Here is a 15,169-nt window from a genome sequence, read left to right on the forward strand (position 1 = left end):
GGCATTTTCAAAGAGAAATGTGGCGTTAGTGCTGAATGAAAGTGGTTAGGAGTGGGAAGTAAAGATCTTTTCCATATCCAGATAAAAGCATAAACAAAACTTGTGGAGATAAGGTATAATTATCAGAGAGATTTTAGCCATACTGGAATTATTAGGCCAGTCTTCTGAAAGGTGTCATGAGAATATTAACTCTGCAGAAAGCCAGGAGTCCAGGTTTTTTCTCAACTCAGTCTATGAGTCATTTGTATTGTTTCAGAATGTATATTATATGCTGAGTAAAATGTGTTTATAAAAGTAATTTTGTGGGCACAATAATAGGGAAAACAGTAGTTAATTAGAAAAATAACGTAGAATTTCAGTGCACATTTATATGTAATGTAAATATTGTTTTCCAAAAGAAGCAGTATAAAATTTTCACAGCCAGTCAATTCTTTTTGCAGTCATACTGCCAGTAAAAACAAAGAGACAAGTCAGCCACAGAAAATCTGTTAGGTTTCTAGCAGTACAGTTAATTAGAACTTCAAATTTCTTGAAAGGATATATCCCAGGTCTGAATTTGTGTTGCAAGTTTGAGAATTTTTTGTTTTTTTAATTCTTGCAGTTCTTTACAGCTTGCAGTTTTTCCTTTGGGTCTTGCAATTCTCTGTTCTGTGCGCTCCGTTCGTTTTTCTCTCTCCCCTGCTCGTGGGCGCCCTGGGCGGGGGGCTCGCTGGACCTGCCGGACCCCAACTGCTCGGGATGGGCTCGGCGGCGTGAAGTGCGGTTTGGCCGTCGACCCTGGCATTGCAGGGTTGCCCTGTTGGGGTCTGAAGATGGATTATCAGGCTGAAGGAGATGGCTGAGACATCTCTTGCTGAAGAGGCTTTTGGATTTTTCTTGGAATTGGGTTCTGATCTTTTTGCAAAAGGAGCAAAGAGTTTTGTTTTACAGAGCACTGAGGCATTTGTTCTTTTGTTGATCGATTTTTGCGGTACAAAAACTTTGACCATACTGCCAGAAGTGCAGTTGTTAAATTTAGTTTGATTAAAGGAGTATACCTCACTGATCAGTAATATAACCAAGTCAAAATCTACGTAATTTTTCTCGGTGTAATCCAGCCAGATGATCTGATTGTTTATCAGATATTTCTCTCGAGGCTGTGCTTTTTAATCCCCTGCCTTCTTGCCGGGCAGGACACACGGGTCGCAGCCCACGGTGGGGGTCGGGGTGGGGGGCAGCTCCGGCCCCGTCCTGGGCAGGGGGGGTGGAGGGGGTGAAGGCAGCCTGGCTGCTGCAACGTTCTCCCTCCCTCTGGTTTCTAAATTGAGGGGGGAAAAGGCTGTTGTGATAGTGTCACTAAACACTGCAGAACATATTTCCATATAAAAACCTTCCTAGATAGGAAATTCCAGTTAATAATAATGTGGAGAAGAACCTGTAGTAAAACTTTAACGTATTAACTATTAAGAGTTTAATTTGAGCTCTGGGGGAAATGATCTATCTAGATAGGCACAGTAAAAATGATGAGATTTCAGGCAGGTTTTACAGATGATTTTCTCTTTCTTTTAAGAATAATTGAGTCATTTTAATGATAAGCCTTGCTTGGCTTCTTTGAACGGACTGCATGTAATTAGTGGTCGCTTCAACTTTGAAACGTTGTGATGGAAAATGTATCATTCAGCTGGTAATTTTTTTTCTAGCATCTGCCTTTAATATTTGTTGGTTTTCTGCAGCTACAACTTTGCTACTTCAGGTCAAATTCCACATAGAGCTCCGTTCCCTTTGTTGTCTCGAGTGCTTCCTTCAGGATGAGGGAGAGTAATTACACAGAACATCTTTTCCAAGCAGCTGGAGTCAAATTCCAGCTGACTGCAGCACCTGTGAAGCCGGTGCCGGTGCCGCGGGCCGCGCGGTGCCGTGCCAGCCCGGGCTGCGCGGTGACGCCGGGCTGCGGAGCGCCGGCTCCTCGGCGCAGCGCTACTGCCCTTCTGTGAGCTTCAGATGGCAATAGTGCCAGTGAATGCAGTGTCTGCTTTAGACTAATTAGAGGGATGATTTGTGAAACGCTGGCTATTTATTTAATTAATCACCAGCACAAAGCTATAAAACCCATATTTTAAAAATCCCTGTTAGTTTGCCATGTGGTTAATAGATTGTGGCACATTAAAAAGTGACACGGTGATGTATTAAAAATGTTCCACCTAAGGTTGGCTAATGTCCTCGAGGAACTTGAGCTGTCTGCTTTGTGCAACAGAAGCATAGGATTAGAGGCTGATCTGTTTAAGGATTGAATATTTCTGAAAACATTTGTCTTTTGTATAGCATCTGTTCATTAAAATATATCGCGGCATATTTCTTAACATACAAATAATGTTTATGGTGTAGTTTTAATTATAAGTTTTTGTTGCATTTTGCTATTACAAAGAGTAACTCTATTCCTCAGTATTAAATTGTGATGTTTATTACTAAGTAAAATATAAATAATTCTTCTAAAGTAGGCCATTCCTTCTCCTCGCTACGTGGAAGCTAAGGATGGTTTCACGTAATGGATGCGTTTTTGCTGCAGCTGTAGCAATCGTGTTCTGATAAAATCTGAGTAGGCGCTTCCGTTCTTGAGCAGAAGTCCCGGGGCGGGGAGCGCGCTGCCCGCCGTGCCCGCGGTGTGCCCCGCTGCGCTGCGCTCCGGCCCGGCAGCCGCGGGGCTGGGCTGGCTGCACCTCGCCCCGAGCGGGTCCCCGCGCGCCGGGGCCGGGGCCGGGGCTGCAGAGGGGCGGGCGCGGGGTTCCTCCTTCCGCTCCACGGCGGATTTGTCTGAAAGAAGCGATAACCAGGAATCGTATTCATCGTGCTTTTCGGTCACACAGTTCTTAATTTAAAGCGAGTTGTATAAACGAGTGCAGGCTGATATGATTGAAATATGCTGTTACAAGAATTGCGTGTCTCATTCTTTGCTCAGGACTTAGATATTTTTATTAATTGTGGGAGTGAATGCCGAGAAGGAACGGGCAGTAATCTGGGATACTTGGTTGTGCGGTTATACATGTAGATCATAGTTTTGAGGTGCATATAAAAATGTATTCAGGTGGAAGCGTGGAAGGAAGCTGTCCAGCTCTGGAGGTTATGTTTCTCAGCTGTGTGTTGTATAATTAACTGGTACATTAGGAGGGGGGCTAGAATAAAACATGAGTATGTTAATGCAGCCTGGAGCTGATGTTGTAGTGATCATTGCAATGCAGATAACGCATTTCTCATAACTGCTGCTGCCTACTGGAGCCTTTGAAACATCTGGACCTTTAATTGAAAAATAGTGTGGTGCTATACAAAGCAGACATGCTAAGTGAAGTCAACAATTTAGAATAAAAAATAATAGTGTGTTATTTACCTTGTAGTTAAATATTCATACTTTGTTATGCTTTGTATAACAGGAAATTACTGGGTTAAATTTTTATGAATAGTGACAGTGTGAATAAGATAAATTAAGTATTTAACAACGTTAATGGAATTTTGCATTGTGATCTGCTACCTCTGCAGCACGAGCCGGGGTGGTACGGAGGAGGACCGGCCCCCCGGACAGGAGCAACTCTGGAGCTGTGCTGGGCGGGCTGGCAGGCGAGGGGGTCGGGGCGCCGGCGCCGAGCCCCCGGCCCTGCGGCCTCGCTGGCGGCGCTTCCACAGGTGGCTTCACAGGGGCAAAAGTAATCGTGTGGCTGCAGTAATGAAAAATACCAATACTGGCTTGACCAGGTGATGAAATACTTCCCGTTCCTCTTTTGCCGTAGAGGGCACAGCGTGGTCCCCTGGAGAGCCGAAGGGGTGGAACCGCCCTGCGTGTGAGCGAGCGCCGAGACTCCGTGTGCGCGGCTGAGCAGGCGTCTCCTCCAGACCTGCCGTCATGCTGTGCAAATAAAATGAAGGGACCATGTTACAAGTATTTCAGCCGTCCCGTTAGGTCAGCTGCTGTTCCCTCACGGCGCCAGGACCCACCCGTTGCGCTGCCCAGGCTGCCGGCGGCGGCGGTCGTCCTGCCCTGCTGCCTCCGTGTGCCAGCGCTGTCGCTGTGTCGCGCTGCAGCATGGCGGTTTCTGCCACGTGCTTACTGAAAGCTTTTAAGATATTTGATCATCTAAACTTTAAAAAAAAAAAAAAAATTTTTTTTTTTTTTTTCCTGCTGACCCTTGTTTTTCTACTCAGCCCCTCAGAAGCTGTTTTGCTTATGAGTGAATATGACTGACTGTTTTACTCCCACTTGTTTTCGATGAGGAAATAATTTCTCTAAATTTTTTATTTTTCTTTTTTTAAGTCAAGACCTTAGAAAACAATGATTTTCAATGGTTGTCTTAGAAAGATATGGTCCTTCCTATCGCCATAAACATCTGTGCTCTAATCTCTTAGAACTTTTGTTTGTGTTGTAAGTGCTGAGTTAATATATTTCCATTTTTTCCCCCTTGTGTATTTTCTATATGTTGTTTAAATAAATATGGGAGTAAGTTATGTTTAGGAGGTGATTGCTGGATTGCATAGTATATTAAATAACCTGTCACCTAAACCAAAAAACATTTCACTGACTTTGAAAGTGAGAAGACATTTTATGTTTGGAAAAGGATAAGCATTTGTTTCCATTTTGTGTAATGTTTAGCATTGTTTGCTGGGAGGTGAGTCAATGACTTGAATTAATTATAATTACTGAAGAGACATATACTGATTGAGCAAATAAAGTAGTAAGCTCATTCGTGCCAAGGCCATCTAATTAAACGCTAACTTTGGATAAGCTAGATGTGCATGAAAGATTAATTTTAAGAGGTTTTTATGACTCCCACTAAATAATGATTCAGTAAAATCTTTGCATTATATCATTAGAACATCTAATCTTAAAGTGATATAACATTTAGTCACAGAACTCTATTGTACAGGAAGATGCAGTAAATTATTATTGTTGAAAATTAATCACTTTTCTCTAAGAAATGTTTATGGACTTTGTTTGAATTTTCTACTGTGGTGTGCAGTGCCCCAGATCAGAGGTGAGAAGAATGTGTTCGGTGTATCCTTCTCAGTCACTGTTTCATGAGCTCCCCGTTCTGTAGGTACTTCAGAACTGTGTTGAGGAGTAAGTTGTCCTAGGGATGGACAGACTGTACCAAACTTCTTATACCATGTAGAATAATATTAGTGACCCCACAATCATCTATTCAAGATATACATCATCTGGTATTACAGGAAGATATATATTTACTCATGGGCTTTGATTAAAAGTTAATTTTAAATCTTAGAAAGTCTTCTTGTGTTGAAAGGCGAGTTTAAATTATTTTTTTAATTTTACATATTGTGTTTATATTTTATTACAGAACATTATTTAATGATACAGATATTTCTTAACTTACATGTAGACAGTGAAGATAATTCTACACACGGTTTTCCTGTCAATAGTTGTAGTAACTGGTATTTATATACTTAAAAACCACAGCTCACAAATACAATCCTAGAAAATCCATGAAAGTTCATCATTTGAGTTGCCTGTCATATCCTTCACTCATACTCTTGTGTCTAGATGTACCAGCACCATATGTGTGCTGGTGGTGCTACTTCTGTTTTTGTAATTAGCCTGACTACTGTTGTCACCGATCAGATATTACTGTACTGTTTTGTGGCTGTCTTTATTTTAGACAACACGAGAAGCATGGATTCACTGGAGCAGTAATCTAGGATACTTGTTCTTCCGGATGAAATTTGTTTATTAATGGGAATAACTTCCCTAAGCTTAGCCACTGCTTATTATTGAAGTGCATAAATACACACTGATGTGCTTAAAGTAAGTTATAAAAAATAGAAAGCAGAAAGTTTCTGAATTCAGCAGACTACTCTTCAGCAATGTCAAATAAAGGACATAATTCTGTGCAGCTCCTGAATAATAGCAGAAAATAGCTGCGATGTGCCAAAGAACTGTGATGTACCAACCACCAAGAATTCTGACAACACTGATAGAGAAAACAGAACTATAAAGAAATTAAGTGATTTGTTCATGTGCACACCACATTAGCAATAATTTGGGAAACAGTATCCCTGTTTTTTTGCCGCTTCGAGCCTGCGTACGTTCCACAGCACCGTGTCTCCTCCAGTGAACTGCAGATGATGAAACATCATCTTTGCTTTGAGTGAGATGAAAATGTTATAGAAATACAAACGGAAACTTTCATAAGATCAAACTGTAAGAGAGCTCTAGGTAGCCTTAAGAGAATCCATTAATAAAAATAGTAAGGAAATTTTCTGTGATTTATTTTATGTTTTTTGTGTATCCAGCTACTCCTCGCTTCCTTAGAGGATTGGTGGAATATAACATTTCTAACAATAAAAGCTTAATGGAATCAGATTTGTGATTTCCTAGAAAATTAACGAGATATTTTGTCAATTTTATTCTAGACTTCATTTGTCAGAATATACAGTGTCCAGTGACAAGCTAAAAGAATTTTTGACAAATTAACTGTGCCACAGGTGACAGATCAGGAAAATGTTAATTTAACAGCCCCTTTATGCTTCCCAGATTTATTGGAGGCTATTAAGGAAACTCCAAATGGTAAGGCCCCTGGCCCTGAATAGATTTTCCATTGAATTTTATACAGGATCTATTAATAAAGTTTGATGCTGCCTTTTTGAATATAGGTAATTGTACTTTATCTTCTGGGTGTCCTCAGCATTTACAGTTGGAATGCAATTTTTAGTTGGGAGAAAAAAGTAATTATGCTTCCAGTAGTGTCTGTAATCTGGTTCCGAATGATTCCTCCTAAAGAAGAGACTACAAGCACCATCCAAAACCCACAAGTTATTACTGGTTAAATCCAGCATGGGCAGGTCTTTGACTCTTGGCCACTGAGACTAATAATTGGATCCCTTTTATTCAGTCCCACCACCTTGCCTAATAAGCTTTGCACAGGTAAGTAATTGAGCTCTGTGGGACTTCCTATGCAATTAATATTTTGCAGGACCAGACTAAGGATATGGATTCATTCTCTCCTGTAGACAGGTACCTGATGGTTTGGATTTCTAATGCTGGTTCAGAACAAATATCATCACTTTGCAATAAACACAGTGGAGATTTCCTCCAGACCCCTTTGACTTGATGACTGATCAGTCCAAGCCTTGGCCCGTGTCTTTATTAGGCCATACTAATGTTTCCTACCTAGCGTGACGGTGAATGTTCTCATCACTAACAGAAAGTCTAATTGGCTTCTGAATCTCAGGTTTCAGCCTCTCTAATTTCGTACGGCAATCAGTTTTACAGCCCTTTTAAGAAGATCTTGAGTATAATAGTGATGGTTTTGAGCCATTTCCCAGTACTGCTGCTGTTGGTATTCCTCCCCTTGCTCAAAGAGCAGTTGGAATCCTAATACCTGTATGAGTTACACCTGGTTTAAGTGACCTGTCATCGTGATGTTCATGCCGAGCGTGAGTAAAGAACAAGGATATCCATAACGGAGGGAGTTTGGACAAGCCAGATGGTAAAAATCTACTGGAGGAGGTAGAAGAGATTTAGAGATGGGGAAGAACAAAGAAAACTTTATTTAGAAAACAACAGACACAAAGCAACAGCACAGTGTAGGGCAAAGAAGAAAGAGAAGCACTGTGAAAGGTCGACCACGGAAAGTTACCTTCTTGCGATAGCTGTAAGATCAGGGTCCCTAGGATGTGTTTATTTTATAAATACATGTGTTTATTGGATTATGAGCTTATATAACAGTCTGTACTTACCGTAGTGGCTAATGGAATAATCTGGTCTTTTTGGTTATTAGTCACAGTTCTTGGCTCGTTTGTCCATGTTCTGGTTTTATGCTGTGTACATCAGTTGTAACCTTGGCATCGACTCTCACATCTGGTCGTCAATTTTTCTTGGATTTTCCATTATCAGGACTGAGCATTACTTACAATTCTGCCATCCTTGGATTTAAATATGTAACTAACTTAGCATGCCAAGGAGTCACATTAATTTCCTTGATAACTGCTATTTACTCATTCAAATGCAAATGTAGTTGAAACTGCAGATCTCCCGTCCTGGCTGGCGGCTGCGGTCGTGGCCGTAGCGGGAGCGATGCTCCCAGCCTCGCGCGTGCTCGTGTACGCGCCTGGGCGGAGGCAGGGTGATTCGTTACCTGGGGCCAGCTTAATTCCCCTTAAAAATAAGTCCTGTAAATAGGAAAGCAAGAGGGGAAAGAAAGGAGGAGAACAAAAATCCCTTGGGTTTTCAGCAGTTGGAGTTCTGCTGTGTTAATGATTTCCTTGGTGAGGCAAGAGCATGGGTGTGGGTGGTAGCACAGTAGCTCACCCAAAGGCTTGTTACAGCTTATCCAAACAAGGTGAAGGAATGTCCCATATTCTGTCACAAACCTCAACGTTTCCTTTTAAATGAGTCAAACCAATTTATTCTTACCTTAAAAACAGGGGAAGAGGAGGTATCTGCACTATAAAAGCTCTTTCTTAAAAAACAATTTCATTATATTTGGATGGATTTTAATAATACTTTTAGCTATGCTAGTATGAATAACTTTAAATTCCTATTATTTCTCTAATTTATAATCACACTGATGGATCAAATGGTTTTTAACAATATATTGAAATTAGCACATGGCATATAACTCCCTGTTTTATACTCTCATTATAGATTTATAGTATTGAATCCTTTTATTCTGTTACTTAGAATTCTGAGTGATTAATTCAAATAATACTTTCTTCTCTCAAGGCCCATATATGTATAGAGATAGATAGAGATATATAGTTACATCAGGGGTGCTTTTGAAGGGGGGATTGGGATGTACAATCCTTTGTCTGTTTAAAAGATTACTGGTTTAAAAATGCAGTCCTATCCAGAGTAGATTAAACATTTTTTTTTCTTGTAATGCAAACTTTATAGATCTTTATGTTGCTACATATTTTATGTTTCATTTAATTGTTAATCACAGTGCCAAATAGATTTATTTTATTTTTTTTTTAAATCTGTTGGAACAGTAAGTTCCAATAAAAAACAATATTAGTTAATCCGTCTTGGTTGTCTTCAAGTAGTTCAAAATAGTTTAGTGGCTCAGTTGTATGTGCGATTTTGTTCTTCTCTTGGCAAACCAAGGTCGAGCCTCAGGTTTATTTTTGAGCGCCGTCCTAGCCCTGGCGCCCCGTTCGGGCTGCGTTACCTGGTTGGGTTTCCCTCGGACGCGCGGCCTGTGCTGGCGGTTCGGCTGCGACCAGAGCTCGCGGTCACCGACATCTCCCAGTTGTCGGCATTGACAGGGTTCAAGTTCAGGGCTCGCTGGCTGGTGGGTGGGGAGCACTGCCAGCTGGCGGGGGCCTTCCTTTTCCTCCCTCCTTTTCCTTCTTCCTTTTCCTTCTTCCTTTTCCTTCTTCCTTTTCCTTCCTCCTTTTTTTCCCTTCCTCCTTTTTTTTCCCCTTCCTCCTTTTTTTCCCTTCCTCCTTTTTTTCCCTTCCTCCTTTTTTTCCCTTCCTCCTTTTTTTCCCTTTCTCCTTTTTTTCCCTTCCTCCTTTTTTTCCCTTCCTCCTTTTTTTCCCTTCCTCCTTTTTTTCCCTTCCTCCTTTTTTTCCCTTCCTCCTTTTTTTCCCTTCCTCCTTTTTTTCCCTTCCTCCTTTTTTCCCTTCCTCCTTTTTTCCCTTCCTCCTTTTTTTCCCTTCCTCCTTTTTTTCCCTTCCTCCTTTTTTTCCCTTCCTCCTTTTTTTTTCCCTTCCTCCTTTTTTTTTCCCTTCCTCCTTTTTTTCCCTTCCTCCTTTTTTTCCCTTCCTCCTTTTTTTCCCTTCCTCCTTTTTTTCCCTTCCTCCTTTTTTTCCCTTCCTCCTTTTTTTCCCTTCCTCCTTTTTTTCCCTTCCTCCTTTTTTTCCCTTCCTCCTTTTTTTCCCTTCCTCCTTTTTTTCCCTTCCTCCTTTTCTTCCCTTCCTCCTTTTTTTCCCTTCCTCCTTTTTTTCCCTTCCTCCTTTTTTTCCCTTCCTCCTTTTTTTCCCTTCCTCCTTTTTTTCCCCTCCTCCTTTTTTTCCCTTCCTCCTTTTTTTCCCTTCCTCCTTTTTTTCCCTTCCTCCTTTTTTTCCCTTCCTCCTTTTTTTCCCCTTCCTCCTTTTTTTCCCTTCCTCCTTTTTTTCCCTTCCTCCTTTCTGTGGGAATGTGCCAGCCTGGCTCCACTCTCCCCTCCCCTGTACGCTGGGAGTTTCCCTGCGGTTTATCCCGTTGTGCGTCCGGCTGTGAGCAGCTCCTTTAGGCGTAGCAGCAGGGGAAGGAGGAGGACGAGGGTCCCAGACAAGAGCGGGAGGGGAGCTCGAGCGCTGAAGCGCCGGCGGCGTTGGCAGCCCTGGCGTGCGCCACGCCTGGAGGACGTGGTGCTGGTTCCGCTCTGGTTCCGCGCCTGCGGCCAGGTCCCGGCGAGGCAGCGCCGGCGGTTGGCGGCTCCACACCTGAGGGACAGGAGCTTTTCAAGCCGTGGGACAGAACCGCAGGAGGAAGTAGAAATGCAGAAACAAGGGTAGTTCTAGCGTGAAATGCTGACGGGAAAACGGTTTTGAAGTTTTAGGTAGGCTTGTCAGCTGTTCCTCCCCATCCCACCTTTTCTTGATCCCGCAAGAACATGAGATCTTGCAGTGAAGTTCAGACTCTTTCTGGAAATCTATGAAATCGTTGCCAAATATTTCATACCATTTTTACAGATACATTAAACAGCAGTGAAAGAATTGGAATTTAAATGTTCAGGCTTCCTCCAACTTTAAATTATAGCAGTGTGTTTTAATCTTTTTACTGAAAAGAACTCCGTCCCCACCACATTTTGTATTAGCTCTGTCATACTTTTTTTCATACATTCTAATGAAATCTGTTTTCTCGACAGGGTCATGTTGGTACAACGGCAACCAAAAAAATTGATGTCTACCTCCCACTGCACACAAGCCAAGACAAACTGCAGCCCATGACAGTTGTGACGATAGCAAATGCCAAGGTGCATGACCTGATTGGACTAATATGCTGGCAATATACAAGTGAGGGACGGGAACCAAAACTGAAGTAATGTTCTTTCTTTACTACCTCTTGATCTCTAATTTTCTCCTCTGCAGCCTTTTTGCATAATGAAATGGATTTCCATGTCAATGTTTTTATAGATAAATCTTAGAGAAACCACCTACGCATTTATCAGTATTTCTTTTTGAGCAGTACACGTACATCTATATCCATTTCTCTTTCAATTAAACTACTGGGTACTGTATAATGATAAGCATATGAAACCACGGATCTGTAAATGAATCATAATTTCCAAATGCTCTATGTAAAAATAATATAAATCTTATCTCTTTTGGTGTCACAGAGACATTTTTTATTTTATCTCCCATCTATTTTTTGATAGTGTTCTTAATGGCTAAGATCAGAAGGATGTCAAATAAAATGCAGCGCTCATCTGTAACTCCCTCTGTTGTTTGTTCCGAGGGAAGGTGCCCACATCCCGACTCCGTTTGTCTGCGCGGTGCCAGCTCCTCCCCCAGATTCCCGGGGAGAGGAGTCGCTGCGCTGGGCCGTGCTGGTAGTGTTCTCCTGAAACCAGGGAATAGATTGGAGCCGTAGCGGGTATGCCTGAAAACAAGGCAGAATCCTGCCGTGGAACTTCAGCATTATCACTTGCCTGCTTTCTGCTGTCATTTTGCTGACATAATGACTTTAATTCATTATACACGTGTTGAAATATTTCTGGGTTCCTGAGACTTGACAGGTATAGGGGCTAGAGGTGCTTTTCTTTCCAGGTTATTATCCTGGAGATATCACTAAGGTAAAGATATGCAAATAAGGATCCTGAAAACAAAATAAGTACCAGTTTTCTTTGAAACTGTGAATAAAATTGCATTCTTTAATTCCAGAACCTCTGTCATGCAGTATTTTATAATTTCTACAGGACTTTGACCTCAGTCATGTTGGCTCTTTGCTGTAAAGAGCAACATCTGTCTTGTCCTCAGAAATTTTAGCTTCCGTTAATCAATGGATTTTTCAGTATCTTTGGTAATTATTACTTACATCTTCATTGTGAAAGAATTCTGCCCATAAGATTTCAGTGGCTAAGTAATGGATTGGATTTGCTGTGCTGGAGAACTAGTGTTGTTTAGTCAGAGCTGTTACTTTATCATGGTAGGTGACATAACGTACATAAAACAGGTACTTCAGAGCCACTCATCTGAGCAACTTCGGTTTTAAAACAGTTCTGTAAAATACTTCAGTTTTTTCTGGGTCATAGAACATAAAATAAGAGCTTAAAATAGTTTATTATAGAGTTATTAGTAATAGATACTAGGAGGTGACTTTCCTGGTGTAAAGAAGGTTAACAGTTTTGTTAGGGTTTTTTTTTCTATATGAGCCGATTTTCTGGGTTTTGTTGTTCCTGGAATATTTGATGAATTATTTTTTTTTGGTACTGAATTTTACAGTTTGCTCGTTCAGCATTTTTCGGAAGCATTTGAGGGACTCAGTAGTCACCTCTGCTGCTGTAGCACAGTTGTAAGGTGGAAGGGGAGGTGCTGGGGGGTCGCTTGAGCTGTCCTCCTTTAGGAGGAGTTGATTCTGCTCAGTAGATACAGGGCAGTACAGAAAAGTGGCCCCCCTCCTGAAAACAGTTTTGTGGATATTGTTGCCTTGGATATAGAACTTCCCTTAGCTCTTCTCAGCAGACATATGATGTGTTTCAGAGGTTAAACACTTCAGTTTGATTTGTCATTTTTTTTATGCTGGAGAAGAAATACAAAATCATTTGCAGATGGTGCCATTTCATTTGCTGTTAATAATTTCTGTTCATGGTATCGTAAGTTCCAAAAAGTGTCCTTTCTGTAAGATTAGCTTATTTTTTAACAAGTAAGACACCACTAATGTCAGTCTTTGGACACGTGTATGTTTGTCAGGAGCACAGCACACCTCAAATGGAGCAGTGGCTCTGGGTCGAGGTATGCCATGACACATCGTTGCCCACAGCAGAAGTCAGCTGTGGAAGGAAATGAGTTTCACTGTCTACCTTGAAGGATAAGATGTTATGATGTGTCAGAGAGTGATCATGACCAGGGAGGCTGTCTGATGTAACCAAATCTCAGGACAGAAATAATAAAATAAATAGTGGAGGCGTGAGTTCCCAAGAGGAGTGTAACAGCAGCAATTGAGACTCTGGGTACAGATGCTCAGAGGAAGGGGCAGGGCCTCAGGATTCCAAGTTGTTTGTTTTCTTGTGCAGTCCATAATTATTTCTCATGTCTCCATCATCTTTTTTTATCATTGCTGACTGCCAGTCCTGCAGCAAGGTTTGATTTAACTGTAAACTAATTCTCGTCATCTCCAAATAAGGAAAGAGCTTGTGTAGGTTGCACATTCTACATTTGCTATTTGTTCCTCATTTAGTCAGAGTATAAAAAGAAAAAATTGGGATCATTGTGACACTGCACTAAAATACATATAGAGAATGCTTCAAATCTGATATACAACGCATGCAGAATGACAAATATACTTACCAGTAACACAATTGGAGAATAATGAGGAGGTTGTAGACTTTATAATTATGAGAAACAACCCCTCTTGTCTTTAGGAAAAGAATATATTACTGCCAAATTCTCTTTTTCCTGAAAGGTAGATGTAAGAGTCTGAAGTGAGTGAGTACTAGCTGACAGCTTTGAGAACATTTTGTATTCAGTTAGGCTGCCTTTTTCATAATTGTATTATATTTGTTTCTATGTAGTGTCTTGATATGAGAAACCACTGATAGTGTTAGCAACCTTGTTCCTGGCCTCTTACATACAGACTTTGGTCATAACCCAATGGACCGTTCTCTTGCCAACCCCTGACAGACGTGCTGTAATGATTCCGCCAGCAAAAAATTAACAAAATCCCTTTCTAGGAATAAATTAATAGTGAGACACAAAATTCAAATAAGCTTCCTATTTTTAGAAGTTAAGAATGTTATTACATTTGTCCGCTGTTGTATTTAACTTTTACATTCTGTCCATAGCAAGCGTGGATTCTCAAGACTTTGAACCTCGTAATTTGAAGCCTAAAGTTCAGGACTTTGATCTCATCCTGGCAGAGGTTTAAAATGCAGAACAGTTTTACCCATTGGACTTGTTTTTTCGACAGATTGTGACTTAATCTGTGTTTTAATGTTCGGTAGCCCACTCCGTGTTTGAAGACATTTGTAACCCCTTTAATTTGGGGGATTTTACCGACATTGTGTACTTTCAGTATAATTGGTGGGAGATAAGTTGTTGTCACCACCACCTTCTTTTGGCACTTGGATTGCTCTGAGACTGCACTGAATGTGTTCTGTTGCCTGCATGTCTGTATGTTCCTCTAGCTTTAATGGGAATTATGCAAATGCATCAAGTGCCGAATGAAAATGTTAACTTTATTTATGCAGAGCTCTGAAGTGCGCAGCAGGCTGCGCGCAGAAGGATTCTGGTGAAGGAATGGGTGAGGAGCTCGGCAGTGTGAGGCCCAGGCCGCAGCTGTGGGCCGGGGGACGTCGCGTGGCAGCGCAGGGGGACGTTCGGGCTACGCCGAGCCGGGCAGAACGAGCACGCGGGGCTGGGTGGCTGCAGTCGCAGAAATCTAAATAGAACAAGAGAAGGGCCCAAAAATCGCGCCAGGCATTTCTCATTACGTAAGCAGGGTCGGCTGTATCTGTATTATTCGCTGACTTTTTGTTCAGCTTGTTCCTGACAAGACTGGCAGCCGTGCAAGCCCCGCGGCCGCTCCCGGGTTGCTGGAACCTCGGTGCTCTGCGAAGCCTCCTCCCAGCGCTGCCTGTCACAGGTTTCCCAAAAAGATACCTAAGCATCTTGAAGCTAAAAATTAATTCTACAGCGATGTTCTTCATAACAGCCAAGAGACTCATGAAAGTTCCTTTAATAGTATTGCAGAATTTTCAAAATTCATAGTGACAAACATTGCTGGATTACCTTTTTGTTAGCAGATTTACAGCTTACATTAATAGTAATGCATCATTATTACCTGTTTTATATAATAAATGTCTTAGTCATGACAAGGTACATATAGATCACCTGGACTAAGCACTCTCAATAAAGCACAGTTGCAACCAAAGGTTTGTGAATTAATTGAGAAAATTGCAAATCAGGTAGTCAGTGAAATAATTCATTGTCACATCCAATCAATAAACTTTGTAAATCAACTCATTTAATTCAAAAAATGATC

At 41.4% G+C, this 15,169-nt stretch overlaps 1 protein-coding gene across 5 annotated transcripts in view; it reads left to right on the forward strand.

The window, feature by feature from the left end:
• MAPKAP1 (MAPK associated protein 1) overlaps positions 1–15,169 on the forward strand; it is a 104,683-nt gene that overhangs the window by 34,150 nt on the left and 55,364 nt on the right. For all 5 annotated transcript variants that reach the window (XM_042786664.1, XM_042786668.1, XM_042786667.1 and 2 more), the window contains one exon: positions 10,836–11,008. In XM_042786664.1, the coding sequence (XP_042642598.1) occupies positions 10,836–11,008 (173 nt within the window). The remainder of the gene's footprint in view (positions 1–10,835; positions 11,009–15,169) is intronic.

The sequence above is a fragment of the Tyto alba genome, unplaced genomic scaffold, assembly GCF_018691265.1.
Source record: "Tyto alba isolate M040663 unplaced genomic scaffold, T.alba_DEE_v4.0 Super-Scaffold_11, whole genome shotgun sequence".
NCBI lineage: Eukaryota > Metazoa > Chordata > Aves > Strigiformes > Tytonidae > Tyto > Tyto alba.